Source organism: Protomyctophum parallelum (assembly GCF_964188405.1).
Source record: "Protomyctophum parallelum genome assembly, chromosome: 14".
In the NCBI taxonomy this organism is placed as follows: Eukaryota; Metazoa; Chordata; class Actinopteri; order Myctophiformes; family Myctophidae; genus Protomyctophum; species Protomyctophum parallelum.
Genome location: NC_139709.1, coordinates 51,098,047 through 51,112,096, shown reverse-complemented (window position 1 = coordinate 51,112,096; position 14,050 = coordinate 51,098,047). Strand labels below are relative to the sequence as shown.

The following is a 14,050-nucleotide window of genomic DNA, read 5'->3' as shown; positions in this document are numbered from 1 at the left end:
CTAAAGGTCCCAGACCTCATGGGTGGTCTTACAGGTCCCAGACCTCATGGGTGGTCTTACAGCATGCTACAGGTCCCAGACCTCATGGGTGGTCTTACAGCATGCTACAGGTCCCAAACCTCATGGGCGGTTTTACGGACCAATTTCATAAAATAATAATTCCTACTCGGTTTGACTGATTGCCGTCAAACTCCTCCCACAACTCTATGAGGGGGGGGGGGGGGGTGGAGTTAGATGGTGCAACCTGGAAGGGGATCTGTTTGACCAGGAAGCGGTCGCAGAGGAATGGAAAAGTTAAAGACATTTTCTCTTCTAGTTCTGTTTTATATTTCTGTCTTTCAGCTACTAAAGAACCGCCAGCACCACCAGGCAGAGGATTAAGACGTGGGATCTTTACTGTCATGGTGATCGTAGCAATAGTAGCAGTCAGAGTTTTTTTCCTCAGGAACAGGAAACCTCGTAAGTATTTAGAGTGGAACGAGAGACCTAGTATTTAAGTGATTCATAATGGAACAAGACACCTAGTATTTAAGTGATTTAAAAAGAGACATAGGGCTGTATTTTGCGTGTCCAGTACCAGGTCTTATTCCCTAACTTGAGTAAACTAAAGACCTGGAGGCGTGGTCAATGCTCTTTGGCCACTCAGAATAGCCAAATGGCATTGACCACGCCTCCAGGTCTTTAGTTTACAAATCTAAAATCTCACTGTCTCACATCTCACTGACCAATCACTGTCTCACATTTCACTGACCAATCACTGTCTCACATCTCACTGACCAATCACTGTCTCACATCTCACTGACCAATCACTGTCTCACATCTCACTGACCAATCACTGTCTCACATCTCACTGACCAATCACTGTCTCACATCTCACTGACCAATCACTGTCTCACATCTCAGCTGTGACAGAAGACGTAGAGATGCCGGAAAGACGAGACAGAGCTGCCAAACTGAGAGGTAAGGGGTGTGTGTGTGTGTGTTTGTGTGTACATGCGCGCCTGTGCACATCTTCATGTGTGTGTGTGTGTGTACATGCATCTGCTTGTGCACATCTTCGTGTGTGTGTGTGTGTGTGTGTGTGTACGTGCATGCACCCGTGCACATATTCGTGCGTGTGTGTGTGTATGTGCCTGTGCACATCTTCATGTGTGTGTCTGTGTGTACGTGCGTGTGTGCACATCTTAATGTCTGTGTGTACGTGCCTGTGTGTGCGTGTGTGTGTGTGTGTGTGTGTGTGTGTGTGTGTGTGTGTGTGTGTGTGTGCTTGTGAGCGACATATGACAAAGTGGAAATGCTTTGTTCGCTCCAGGTCTGTTGGAGAGAACACCAGGATATCGTCACATCACTGACTATGAAGAGGAGCTTCAACGCAACATGAACAGCACATATCTGAGGGTACAACTGGGAACACAGTCTGAGGTCAAGTTTGAAAACGTCTTCACCCCGCCCTACAATGTAGACATCGAAAGAACAGACATCCACAGCCATCATGAGGTCAGACAGATGGAGATGAAGAAGGCAGGAGAGGGAACAGAAATCCACCTGGGTCAGATGTTCAAAGACCTTTCTGGACGAATCATGAGAACAGTGCTGACCGTTGGCTGTGCAGGGATTGGCAAAACGTTCCTCGTACACAAATTTGTGTGTGACTGGGCCAAGAGATGTTTCCCCCAAGACCCACACCTCGTGTTCCCGCTCAAGTTCCGCCAGTTAAATATGCTCAAGGGACAGAAGTTTACTTTGGCACAGCTAATTCACCGTTGCATCGTGGATACCAGATTTATTGAGGAAGACGTTCTTAATCATATCTTCACTGAGTTGCAGAAGTCAGGAAACTGCAACGACATCCCCTTCAAAGTCATGTTTGTTCTGGATGGTTATGATGAAAATAATTTCCAGTTCGATTTCAAAACAGAAATTGGCCTCATGAATGTCAACGACTCTTACCCAGTGAAAGATCTCCTTCTAAACCTCATCAAGGGAGAGCTCCTCCCCTCTGCTCGCATCTGGATAACCTCACGACCTGTAGCAGCCAATCAGATCCCTAAGGAGTTTGTAAACAGGATGACAGAAGTACGAGGGTTCATCAGAGATGACCAGAAGAAGGAGTTCTTCGAGAAGACGTTCAGTGATGAGAACCAGGCCAGCTCAATCTTCTCACAGATCAAAGAATCAAAGATCCTCCTCACCATGTGTGAAATCCCAGTCTTCTGTTGGATCCTTGCTACCGTTGTGAAGAACATGGTGAAGAACATGGGGACGACAGTCAGGCTGCCCAAAACCCTGGTTGAGCTGTTCTGCCACTTCCTGATGGGTGAGATACTGCGGGAGAATCCTGAACAAGGCGAGGCAGACAAAAATAAACTCATAAAGTATGCAAGAGAAGTTCTTCTGAAGCTGGGCAAGCTGGCGTTTCACCAACTGGACAAAGGCAACATCATTTTCTATGAGGAGGACCTGAAAGCGTGTGATCTTGATGTGAACGTGGACTTGAAGAACTTGGGCTTTTGCACAAAGTTCTTCAAAGAAGACGATGTGTTCTTCCTCCAAACGGTTTACTGCTTCGTTCATCTGAGCTTCCAGGAGTTTCTGGCTGCAGTCTACCTGTCCCACTGTTTCACTCAGAAGAACACGGAGGTCCTGAAGACATTCCTGGGAGATGATGGTTACAACAGTGACAGTTCCCTGTCTGACTTCCTGAAGGCTGCTATGAAGAAACCCCTGAAGAGTGAGAGTGGTCAACTGGACCTCTTTGTCCGTTTCCTTCATGGTCTCTCACTGCAGTCCAACCAGAGTCTGTTAGGAGGCCTGCTGGGTCAGACAGAGAACAGTCCAGAGGAGATCCGGACAGCCATCAACAACCTGAAGAAGATGAATGATCGTGATGCCTCTCCTGACAGATGTATCAACATCTTCCACTGTCTGATGGAGATGAACGACCCGTCAGTCAGTCGGGGGATCCAACAGTACCTGGAGTCAGAGAACAGCTCAGGGAAGAAACTCTCTGTGCCTCAGTGTTCAGCTCTGGCTTCCATGCTGCAGATGTCAGAGGAGGTTCTGGAGGAGTTGGACCTGCAGAAATACAACACATCAAAGGATGGGCGACGGAGACTGGTCCCAGCGGTGAGGAACTGCAAAACGGCCAGGTTAGTAGTCACAAGAATAGAATCATGTTAGAGCAGCTTTCATTCATTCATTCATTCAAAATAAACACATGTACACATTGTCATTGTGACAAATGAGAACATTATTTCAGTTAAAACTACATCAATTCAGTGTGTGTGTGTGTGTGTGTGTGTGTGTGTGTGTGTGTGTGTGTGTGTGTGTGTGTGTGTGTGTGTGTGTGTGATTTACCAGTGTCATTAGTTATTCTACAATTAACACAGACTATATAATGAGAAATGGACCGTACCATTAGTGAGGGGGTGTACAGAGGATGGTCTTTTAAACAATCAGCTTGGTCATTATGTTTACACGTTACTTAATACATTTAAATGTAAGTTCCTGATTTCCATCTGTCTTCCACTTCTCTGTTCTTACTGACATCCTGCTAATGTCTGAAGAACTAGATTGAAGATATTTTAGGTGCCTTTCACACCTAACGTTTGCTTACAAGGTCTGGATCAAGGACCAAATGTTTACGTTGTTGCATTTTGCAATAGGTCTGCTTAGCGTTCACAGAGGACTTTGTTAAGCAAACCAAAATATTTAACAAATGTCATGCGGTCGTACAGGCTGTTCATCTGTTGACAGAACATTTCATCACTTCACTGTCAGAGTGGAGCAACAGCAGGGAGTTGTTATTTTCATTATTTAATGTTTGTATTCGATTAAAATGAAAACAGTGGAATGTTATGGGAACATTTAAATTCAATATGCCTCTTATAGTCAGAAAAGTATCCACACACACATTTCAGACCGCTCCACAGGGAACCTCTTTGACAGTGAACGTGGTCTGTTCTGTTTTGATCATCTCTGATTTTACATTTTATCTGTAATTACAGACTTGCTTGCTGTGCCCTCGAGGAGGAACACATTGAAGTTGTGGCTTCAGCTCTCCGCTCCAATCCGTCCCATTTGAGAGAACTGGACTTGAGTCGAAACGCCTTGAAGGATTCCGGAGTGGATCTCATCTGTGCTGCACTGAAGAGCCCAAACTGTTGTCTGGAGATTCTCAGGTCAGATTAATTTACTATTTTTATTTGGTTACGTTCTGTTATAGTAAGTGATTATAATGCAGTTATTATGGAGGTGGTACTATATTTGCAGTGTGGATAAGGTTTGATATCATGGTAACTCGCACTGTGTGTGTGTGTGTGTGTGTGTGTGTGTGTGTGTGTGTGTGTGTGTGTGTGTGTGTGCTATTTACCAGTGTCCTCATTAGTTATTCTACAATGAAAACAGACTATACCAAATGAGAAATGGACCGTACCATTAGTGAGGGGGTGTACAGAGGATGGTCTTTTAAACAATGAGCTTGGTCATTACGTTTACACGTTACTTAATACATTTAAATGTAAGTTCCATGCTTTCCATCTGTCTTCCACTTCTCTGTTCTTACTGACATCCTGCTAATGTCTGAAGAACTAGATTGAAGATCTTTTAGGTGCCTTTCACACCTAACGTTTGCTTACAAGGTCTGGATCAAGATCAAATGTTTACATTGTTGCATTTTGCATTAGGTCTGCTTAGCGTTCACAGAGTACTTTGTTAAGCAAACCAAAATATTTAACAAATGTCATGCGGTCGTACAGGCTGTTCATCTGTTGACAGAACATTTCTTCACTTCACTGTCAGAGTGGAGCAACAGCAGCGAGTTGTTATTTTCATTATTCAATGTTTGTATTCGATTCAAATGAAAACAGTGGAATGTTATGAGAACATTTAAATTCAATATGCCTCTTATTTGCTTAGTCAGAAAAGTATCCACACACACACATTTCAGACAGCTCCACAGGGAACCTTTTTGACAGTGAACGTGGTCTGTTCTGTTTTGATCATCTCTGATTTTACATTTAATCTGTAATTACAGACTTGCTGACTGTGACCTCAAGAAGGAACACATTGAAGTTGTGGCTTCAGCTCTCAGCTCCAATCCGTCCCATTTGAGAGAACTGGACTTGAGTGGAAACGTCTTGAAGGATTCCGGAGTGGATCTCATCTGTGCTGCACTGAAGAGCCCAGACTGTTGTCTGGAGATTCTCAGGTCAGATGAATTTACCATTTTTATTTTTATTTGGTTACGTTCTGTTATAGTAAGTGATTATAATGCAGTTATTATGGACGTGGTACTTTATTTGAAGTGTGCATAAGGTTTGATATCATGGTAACTCACACTGACCGTAATATTGATAAGATACAGTGACTAATGTATGTAGTCTTTATGCTGAGATACTACATTTAACCCATTTTGGGCGGGAACCCCTTTTGGTGTTAGCATTGTTATGCTTTAGCTATTGAAAAATTGCAGATCTACAAAAATCGAAGAACGACTGACATAGAAACATAGCTTTTTCAGAAAACTGTCAGGATGTAGAAGACATTTTTAGAATCTGATCTCAGGTCAGAATGGATTAAAACACTAAACACGTCTGATGACACTATGAGTGGTTTAATGTGTTCTGTCAGTGTCATCCCCTAGTTTTGAATGATATTTATATTAATGTTAATTTCTAATTGGTGTTGAGTATCAGGGGCGTAACTAGACATCATTAAGCCCCCGCGCAGGCTGGTCAGCCCCCGACAGTTTGATCAAAATGCACAAAACGTTCTAAACATCAACTTTGGATCAATATCTAAAAACCCAGTGGGAGAGAAGGTTTTATGTGGAAAACTTATGCTGCATGAGCCAACGGAAATTGTATGGCAGGAACATGTATTATTGTAATCTTAAAATCTCTCTCTCTCTCTCTCTCTCTCTCTCTCTTCATTCTTCTTCATTTAGTCTGAAGAACTGCTGGTTGTCGGAGAGAAGCTGTGAAGTTCTGGCCTTGGCTCTCGCCTCCAATCCTTCCCATTTGAGAGAATTAGACCTGACTTTGAACAACCTGCAGGACTCTGGAATTGAGCTTCTATGTGCCGGAGTGAAGAGTCCACATTGTCACCTGCAGACTCTGAGGTAAATTATCCTGTGTGGATCTGTACTGCAGACTCTGAGGTAAATTATTCTGTGTGGATCTGTACTGCAGACTCTGAGGTAAATAGAGTTTTATTCTGTGTGGATCTGTACCGCAGACTCTGAGGTAAATAGAGTTTTATTCTGTGTGGATCTGTACTGCAGACTCTGAGGTAAATAGAGTTTTATTCTGTGTGGATCTGTACTGCAGACTCTGAGGTAAATAGAGTTTTATTCTGTGTGGATCTGTACTGCAGACTCAGAGGTAAATAGAGTTTTTCTCTGTACTGGAGCATCAACAGCAGTTTGTTAAAGTGTGGATATCTCTGCAGGTTGTCAGGCTGTGCGATCACAGAGAAAGGCTGTTCTTCTCTGGCTTCAGCTGTAGCCCTCAACCCCTCCTCCCACCTGAAGCATGTGGACCTCAGCTGTAACCACCCAGGAGGAGATGCTGAGCAGACGCTGCTCTCTGCTGGACTGGAGACTGTCAAGTGAGTCGACTTGGACTGTGTCCATCCATCTTGGTTTTTCTAAGGCTGTCAAAGTTAACATGTCAATCGTGCGTCAACACAAATTCATTTTAACGGCGTTAATTTAATTAACATGTGATTTACGCAATGCACGGTGAAATTTGAAAGAGAGGTTGAGAGTCTGAGACACATGCATGTTGCTGTTTTCTACTGGCCAAGTAGCCCCGCCTCTGAATCCACTCTGCTCCGACCAATCAGTCAGCAGAACTAAAGCTAAAGCAGTCGGTGCAACCAGCACTAAAGCAGTCGGTGCAACCAGCACTAAAGCAGTCAGTGCAACCAGCATTAAAGCAGTCGGTGCAACCAGCACTAAAGCAGTCGGTGCAATCAGCACTAAAGCAGTCGGTGCAACCAGCACTAAAGCAGTCGGTGCAACCAGCACTAAAGCAGTCGGTGTAAATGTTACCCCCCCTGTTTAGCCGACGACAACGAAAATCTTAAAACGTTAACTCGCAATCTAAATCATTCCGTCTAATTCTAAGAAAAGATTATGTGTTAGACGGGCCCCCGCTGTCCAGTCGCTAGTCGCGATGTTTTGCCTACATTTAGCTGCTACAGCAACATCTGGTCCGTCGGTAAAAGTGCTCCGTGTTTATAAATCGCTGGGCACATTTTATTAATGGATTAAATAACCCTGGTAGAGTAATTTTATTAATGGATTAAATAACCCTGGTAGAGTCATTTTATTAATGGATTAAATAACCCTGGTAGAGTCATTTTATGAATGGATTAAATAACCCTGGTAGAGTCATTTTATTAATGGATTAAATAACCCTGGTAGAGTCACATTTTATTAATGGATTAAATAACCGTGATAGAGTCGCTGCGAATGGGCAGACAAGTTGTGATTCTTGCATATTTAATTTAATTTGCTGCGGTTTGTCTTCACACTGCGCAGTCATCGCAGCAGAGAACTTTATCAATGTGTTCAATATATAAATAATACTGATAATCCTCCCTACTGTAGAGTGTGCTGACCATATATGGAGTTCCTTCCTGTCCCCAGTTAAGCCCTGGGGTCAAAAAACCTTAGGTTTCGTTTTTGGCTAGGTGGCCCAGCCTTCATCCAATCAGGATAGAGAGGGGCCTTCCGCCAATCATGATCGAGCGGGGGTGGTCCTTGGTGTGCATGCTGTTGGCCTGTTTGTGTGTGTGTGTGTGTGTGTGTGTGTGTGTGTGTGTGTGTGTGTGTGTGTGTGTGTGTGTGTCCCACTGTAGAGCGTGCATGTGCACATCTTGTTACCGGGGCGGACCGGGGGGGTTTACAAAGCACCCAAATCACTGAATGCTCCTTTAAACAAAATAAAGAAATTCTCCAGCACTTGGATCCCTGCACACAGTGACAGCCCTCCATGTTTACGCACAGACAGACACAGACAGACAGACTGACTGACTGACTGACTGACTGACTGACTGACTGACTGACAGACAGCTCTGTACACTGCAGTGTTTTTATGTGTTTCCTTAATGTGCTCATCTGACCATATTCTCGGTCTCCTCATTCGATCACGTCTATTCACGGTAACGGGACATCTCGCTGCGTAAAATATCCTCCGTCTCCAACTTTACTCCTCATTCATCCTCCACATTGTCTGCTTCAATTCCTTTATTTGATGTGATTCAATCCCACCTGCACCGAATCGAAATCAAGTGCAATTGGAATTGTTATTGTTTTAATGTAAATTCATCTTATGCCATACTAAATGCGTACTAAATACTAAATGCATCCAAATACTAAATCCATCCATCCATCCATATTCAATCGCTTATCCGTAGTCGGGTCGCGGGGGCAACGGCTCCACCAGAGAGCTCCAGACTTCCCTCTCCAGAGCAACATTAGTGACTTCCTCCTGGGGTTGTCCCGAGACGTTCCAAGGCCAGTGAGTCGATGTGTTTCCTCCAACTGCGCCTTGGTCTGCACCCCGGGGTCTCCTCCCAGTGGGACGTGGTCCTTGGTCTGCCCCGGGGTCTCCTCCCAGTGGGACGTGCATCGAGGACCTCAATACAAAATACTGAAATGCAATAATAAATACTAAATGCAATACTAGATACTAAATGCATACTAAATGCATACTAAATACTAAATACATACTAAATACTAAATAATAAATGCAATACTAAATGCATAAATACTAAATACAATAGCTTTATGCCAGTGGTTTTCATTTATTTATTTGGCATCTGAGCTCAGACCCATTTGAGCCACGGACCACCATTTGATGACATTTAGCCTCTCAGACCCATTTGAGCCACGGAACCACCATTTGATGACATTTAGCCTCTCAGACCCATCTGAGCCACGGACCACCATTTGATGACATTTACTGTAGCCTCTCAGATCTAAAACATAAAATATTTTGTTGTAGAGAAACAGGCAAACGTTGATCTAAATAACAATTCTTCTACATTCTCTAATTGTGGAGACTTCTTTTAAATTAATTAATGCAGATGTTTAACAGTAATTTAACTCTTGAGAGCGTAAATCCACTGTGTTACCAACTGTCCATAATTTAGCTGGGGACCACCTGGATGCCCCTTAACCCATTTAGGCCTTATGACGAAAGTAATAAAATGTCTTCTAAATCATGACAGTTTTCTGAAAAACCTATATTTCTACAGTATATCAGTGGTTAGCTCTGAAATAATATATATTCAAAGATTTGCACCGCATTTTCACGATTTTTCAAAAATAGAAGATCTACAAGCTCGTAGCGCGGTAGATCTGCTATTTTTCAATAGCTAAAGTATAACATAATGCCATTTAGGCCTGACGTTGAAAAAATAGAAGATCTACAAGCTCGTAGCGCGGTAGATCTGCTATTTTTCAATAGCTAAAGTATAACATAATGCTTAACCCATTTAGGCCTGACGTCAAAAAAACAAAAAAAACGTTCGCTCTGAAAAAATATATATTCAAAGATTTGTGCCACATTTTCACGATTTTTCAAAAATAGCAGACCTACAAGCTCGTAGCGCGCCACTCTGTGGCACACTATAAGCTTGTAGATCTGCTATTTTGCAATAGCTAAAGTATAACATAATGCGTGTCATATCATTGCATATCAAATGCATACTAAATACTAAATGCATCCAAATACTATCCATCCATCCATCCATATTCAATCGCTTATCCGTAGTCGGGTCGCGGGGGCAACGGCTCCACCAGAGAGCTCCAGACTTCCCTCTCCAGAGCAACATTAGTGACTTCCTCCTGGGGGATCCCGAGACGTTCCAAGGCCAGTGAGTCGATGTGTTTCCTCCAACTGCGCCTTGGTCTGCCCCGGGGTCTCCTCCCAGTGGGACGTGGTCCTTGGTCTGCCCCGGGGTCTCCTCCCAGTGGGACGTGATCCTTGGTCTGCCCCGGGGTCTCCTCCCAGTGGGACGTGGTCCTTGGTCTGCCCCGGGGTCTCCTCCCAGTGGGACGTGATCCTTGGTCTGCCCCGGGGTCTCCTCCCAGTGGGACGTGGTCCTTGGTCTGCCCCGGGGTCTCCTCCCAGTGGGACGTGCATCGAGGACCTCAATACAAAATACTTAAATGCAATAATAAATACTAAATGCATACTAAATACTAAATGTATACTAAATACTAAATACAATAGCTTTATGCCAGTGGTTTTCAACCTTTTTCATATCAAAGACCATTATTTATTTGGCATTTGAGCCACGGACCACCATTTGATGACATTTAGCCTCTCAGACCCATTTGAGCCACGGACCACCATCTGATGACATTTAGCCTCTCAGACCCATTTGAGCCACGGACCACCATCTGATGACATTTAGCCTCTCAGACCCATCTGAGCCACGGACCATGATCTGATGACATTTAGCCTCTCAGACCCATTTGAGCCACAGACCACCATTTGATGACATTTAGCCTCTCAGACCCATCTGAGCCACGGACCACCATTTGATGACATTTACTGTAGCCTCTCAGATCTAAAACATAAAATATTTTGTTGTAGAGAAACAGGCAAACGTTGATCTAAATAACAATTCTTCTACATTCTCTAATTGTGGAGACTTCTTTTAAATTAATGAATGCAGATGTTTAACAGTAATTTAACTCTTGAGAGTGTAAATCCACTGTGTTACCAACTGTCCATCATTTAGCTGGGGACCACCTGGAGCCCCCTTAACCCATTTAACCCATGTCGAAAGTAATAAAATGTCTTCTAAATCATGACAGTTTTCTGAAAAACCTATATTTCTACAGTATATCAGTGGTTCGCTCTGAAATAATATATATTCAAAGATTTGCACCGCATTTTCACGATTTTTCAAAAATAGAAGATCTACAAGCTCGTAGTGCGGTAGATCTGCTATTTTTCAATAGCTAAAGTATAACATAATGCCATTTAGGCCTGACGTTGAAAAAATAGCAGACCTACAAGCTCATAGCGCGCGGCGCGCTATAAGCTTGTAGATCTGCTATTTTTCAATAGCTAAAGTATAACATAATGCTTAACCCATTTAGGCCAAAAAAAAAAAAAACGTTCGCTCTGAAAAAATATATATTCAAAGATTTGTGTCACATTTTCCCGATTTTTCAAAAATAGCTGACCTACAAGCTCGTAGCGCGCCACTCTGTGGCAAACTATAAGCTTGTAGATCTGCTATTTTTCAATAGCTAAAGTATAACATATGCTTAACCCATTTAGGCCTGACGTCGGAAACAATACGTTCGCTCTGAAAAAATATATATTCAAAGATTTGTGCCACATTTTCACGATTTTTCAAAAATAGCAGACCTACAAGCTCGTAGCGCGCCACTCTGTGGCACACTATAAGCTTGTAGATCTGCTATTTTTTAATAGTTAAAGTATAACATAATGCTTAAGGACCACTGGTTGAGAACCACTGCTTTATTCAATAAATGTTTAATGGTGAATGTGAGCTGAAGAGTCTTAATGAAGTGATGCATGTTCATACTCTCTGTATCATTCAATGGTAATAGAAATGTTTTATCATTTCTTCCTACAGTGTGAATCATGGAGGAGAACACTGGATAGATCACTGGATTAATCCTCGACGCCTTTCAAGATGTGAGTGTCTGCCTGCCTGCCTGCCTGCCTGCCTGCCTGCCTGCCTGCCTGCCTGCCTGCCTGCCTGCCTGCCTGCCTGCCTGCCTGCCTGCCTGCCTGCCTGCCTGCCTGCCTCTCTTCATGTGTGTGTGTGTGTACGTGCGTGTGCCTGTGCACATCTTCATGTGTGTGTGTGTGTGTGTGTGTGTGTGTGTGTGTGTGTGTGTACGTGCGCCTGTGCACATCTTCGTGTGTGTGTGTGTGTGTGTGTGTGTGTGTGAGCGCCTGTGCACATATTCATGTGTGTTTGTGTGTGCCTGTGCACATCTTCGTGTGTGTACGTGCATATGTTTGTGTGTGTGTGTGTGTGTGTGTGTGTGTGTGTGTGTGTGTGTGTGTGTGTGCGCGCCTGTGCACATCTTCGTGTGTGTGTGCGCGCCTGTGCACATCTTCACGTGTGTGTGTGTGTACGTGCGTGTGCCTGTCCACATCTTTGTGTGAGTGCGTGTGTCCGTGCACATCTTCATGTGTGTGTGTACGTGCATGTACGTGCATGCGTGTGCCCGTGCACATCTTTGTATGTGTGTGTGTACGGGCATGTACGTGCGTGCGCCCGTGCACATCTTTGTGTGTGTGTGTGTGTGTGTGTGTGTGTGTGTGCGCGCGTGCCCGTGCACTTCTCCGTGTGTGTGTGTGTGTGTTTACGTGCGTGTGCCCGTGCACATCTCCGTGTGTGTGTGTGTTTACGTGCATGTACGTGCATGTGCCTGTGCACATCTTCGTGTGTGTGTGTGTGTGTGTGTGAGTCAGTGAATAATGTATTTAATGTTTACTGTGTTGTTTTCTCATCAGATTCCCAGCGTCTCACACTGGACCCAAACACAGCACACAGGAAACTCACTCTGTCTGAGGACAACAGGAAGGTCACACTGGTGGATGGACAGAGGCATCAGTATCATGATCATCCTCAGAGGTTTGATGGACCGTGGTCTCATCAGGTTCTGAGTGCAGAGAGTGTGAGCGAACGCTGCTACTCTGAGGTAGAGTGCAGTGGAGGGGTTCAGATAGCAGGGACTGACAGAAGAATCAGCAGGAAAGGAGATGGTGATGACTGTCTGCTTGGAGACAGTGTCATGTCCTGGAGTCTGCAGTGTGTTGGTAACCGTTACTCTCTCCGCCACAATGGGAAGCGGACTGTCCTCCCTGTCTCCTCTGGATGCTCCATCGGGGTCCGCAGAGTAGCAGTGTATGTGGACCGTCCCGCTGGGACTCTGTCCTTCTATGACGTGTCCTCAGAGGACACTCTGACCCGCCTGCACACCTTCCAGACCACGTCCACTAAACCGCTATGTGTTGGGTTCAGGTTGGACCCTGGCTCCTCAGTGTTTCTGTGTGAGCAGAGATAGTCTCTATGCGACGGTCACATCAGGTCGCCATGGTTACTCCACATGTGACATCATCATCATGATGATGATGACGAGAGACAGACAGATAAGACCAGATACGTTTTTGATACAATGTTCATTATTATTCAAAGAATCACACCTGTGTGAAGTGAGCGGCACTCTTGACTGTCATCATGCATCATAATGATGACAACCGTTTTTGATACAATGTTCATTATTATTCAAAGAATCACACCTGTGTGAAGTGAGCGGCACTCTTGACTGTCATCATGCATCATAATGATGACAACGTCAGCCAATCAAATCATTGCATTCCGTGGTACACACAAACACACACACACACACACACAGCTGTGCCGCTCACAGGCAGCTTGTAGACCCCCTGAAGGACCACCTGGAACCCCCTCAAGTACCCCCGGAACCCCCTCAAGGACCACCCGGAACCCCCTGAAGGACCCCTGGAGCCCCCTCAAGGACCCCTGGAACCCCCTCAAGGACCCCTGGAACCCCCATAATGACCCCCTGGAACCCCGTCAAGGACCCCTGGAACCCCCATAATGACCCCCTGGAACCCCCTCAAGGACCCCTGGAACCCTCTCAAGGACCCCTGGAACCCCCATAATGACCCCCTGGAACCCCCTCAAGGACCCCTGGAACCCTCTCAAGGACCCCTGGAACCCCCATAATGACCCCCTGGAACCCCCTCAAGGACCCCTGGAACCCCCATAATGACCCCCTGGAACCCCCTCAAGGACCCCCGGAACCCCCTCAAGGACCACCCGGAACCCCCTGAAGGACCCCTGGAGCCCCCTCAAGGACCCCTGGAACCCCCTCAAAGACCCCTGGAACCCCCTCAAGGACCCCTGGAACCCCCTCAAGGACCCCTGGAACCCCCTCAAAGACCCCTGGAACCCCCTCAAGGACCCCTGGAACCCCCTCAAGGACCCCTGGAACCCCCTCAAGGACCCCTGG

At 45.1% G+C, this 14,050-nt stretch overlaps 1 protein-coding gene across 1 annotated transcript in view; it reads left to right on the top strand.

The window, feature by feature from the left end:
• Positions 1-13,217, top strand: part of LOC310871385 (uncharacterized protein) — a gene marked incomplete at its 5' end in the record, with an annotated part of 28,068 nt that extends 14,851 nt beyond the window's left edge. The window contains 8 exons of the mRNA XM_083782870.1: positions 904-960; positions 1,313-3,149; positions 4,008-4,181; positions 5,036-5,209; positions 5,948-6,121; positions 6,451-6,609; positions 11,632-11,693; positions 12,525-13,217. Coding sequence (XP_083638996.1) covers positions 904-960; positions 1,313-3,149; positions 4,008-4,181; positions 5,036-5,209; positions 5,948-6,121; positions 6,451-6,609; positions 11,632-11,693; positions 12,525-13,078 — 3,191 coding nt within the window. The 3' untranslated portion in view covers positions 13,079-13,217. The remainder of the gene's footprint in view (positions 1-903; positions 961-1,312; positions 3,150-4,007; positions 4,182-5,035; positions 5,210-5,947; positions 6,122-6,450; positions 6,610-11,631; positions 11,694-12,524) is intronic.
• Positions 13,218-14,050: the final 833 nt, after the last annotated feature.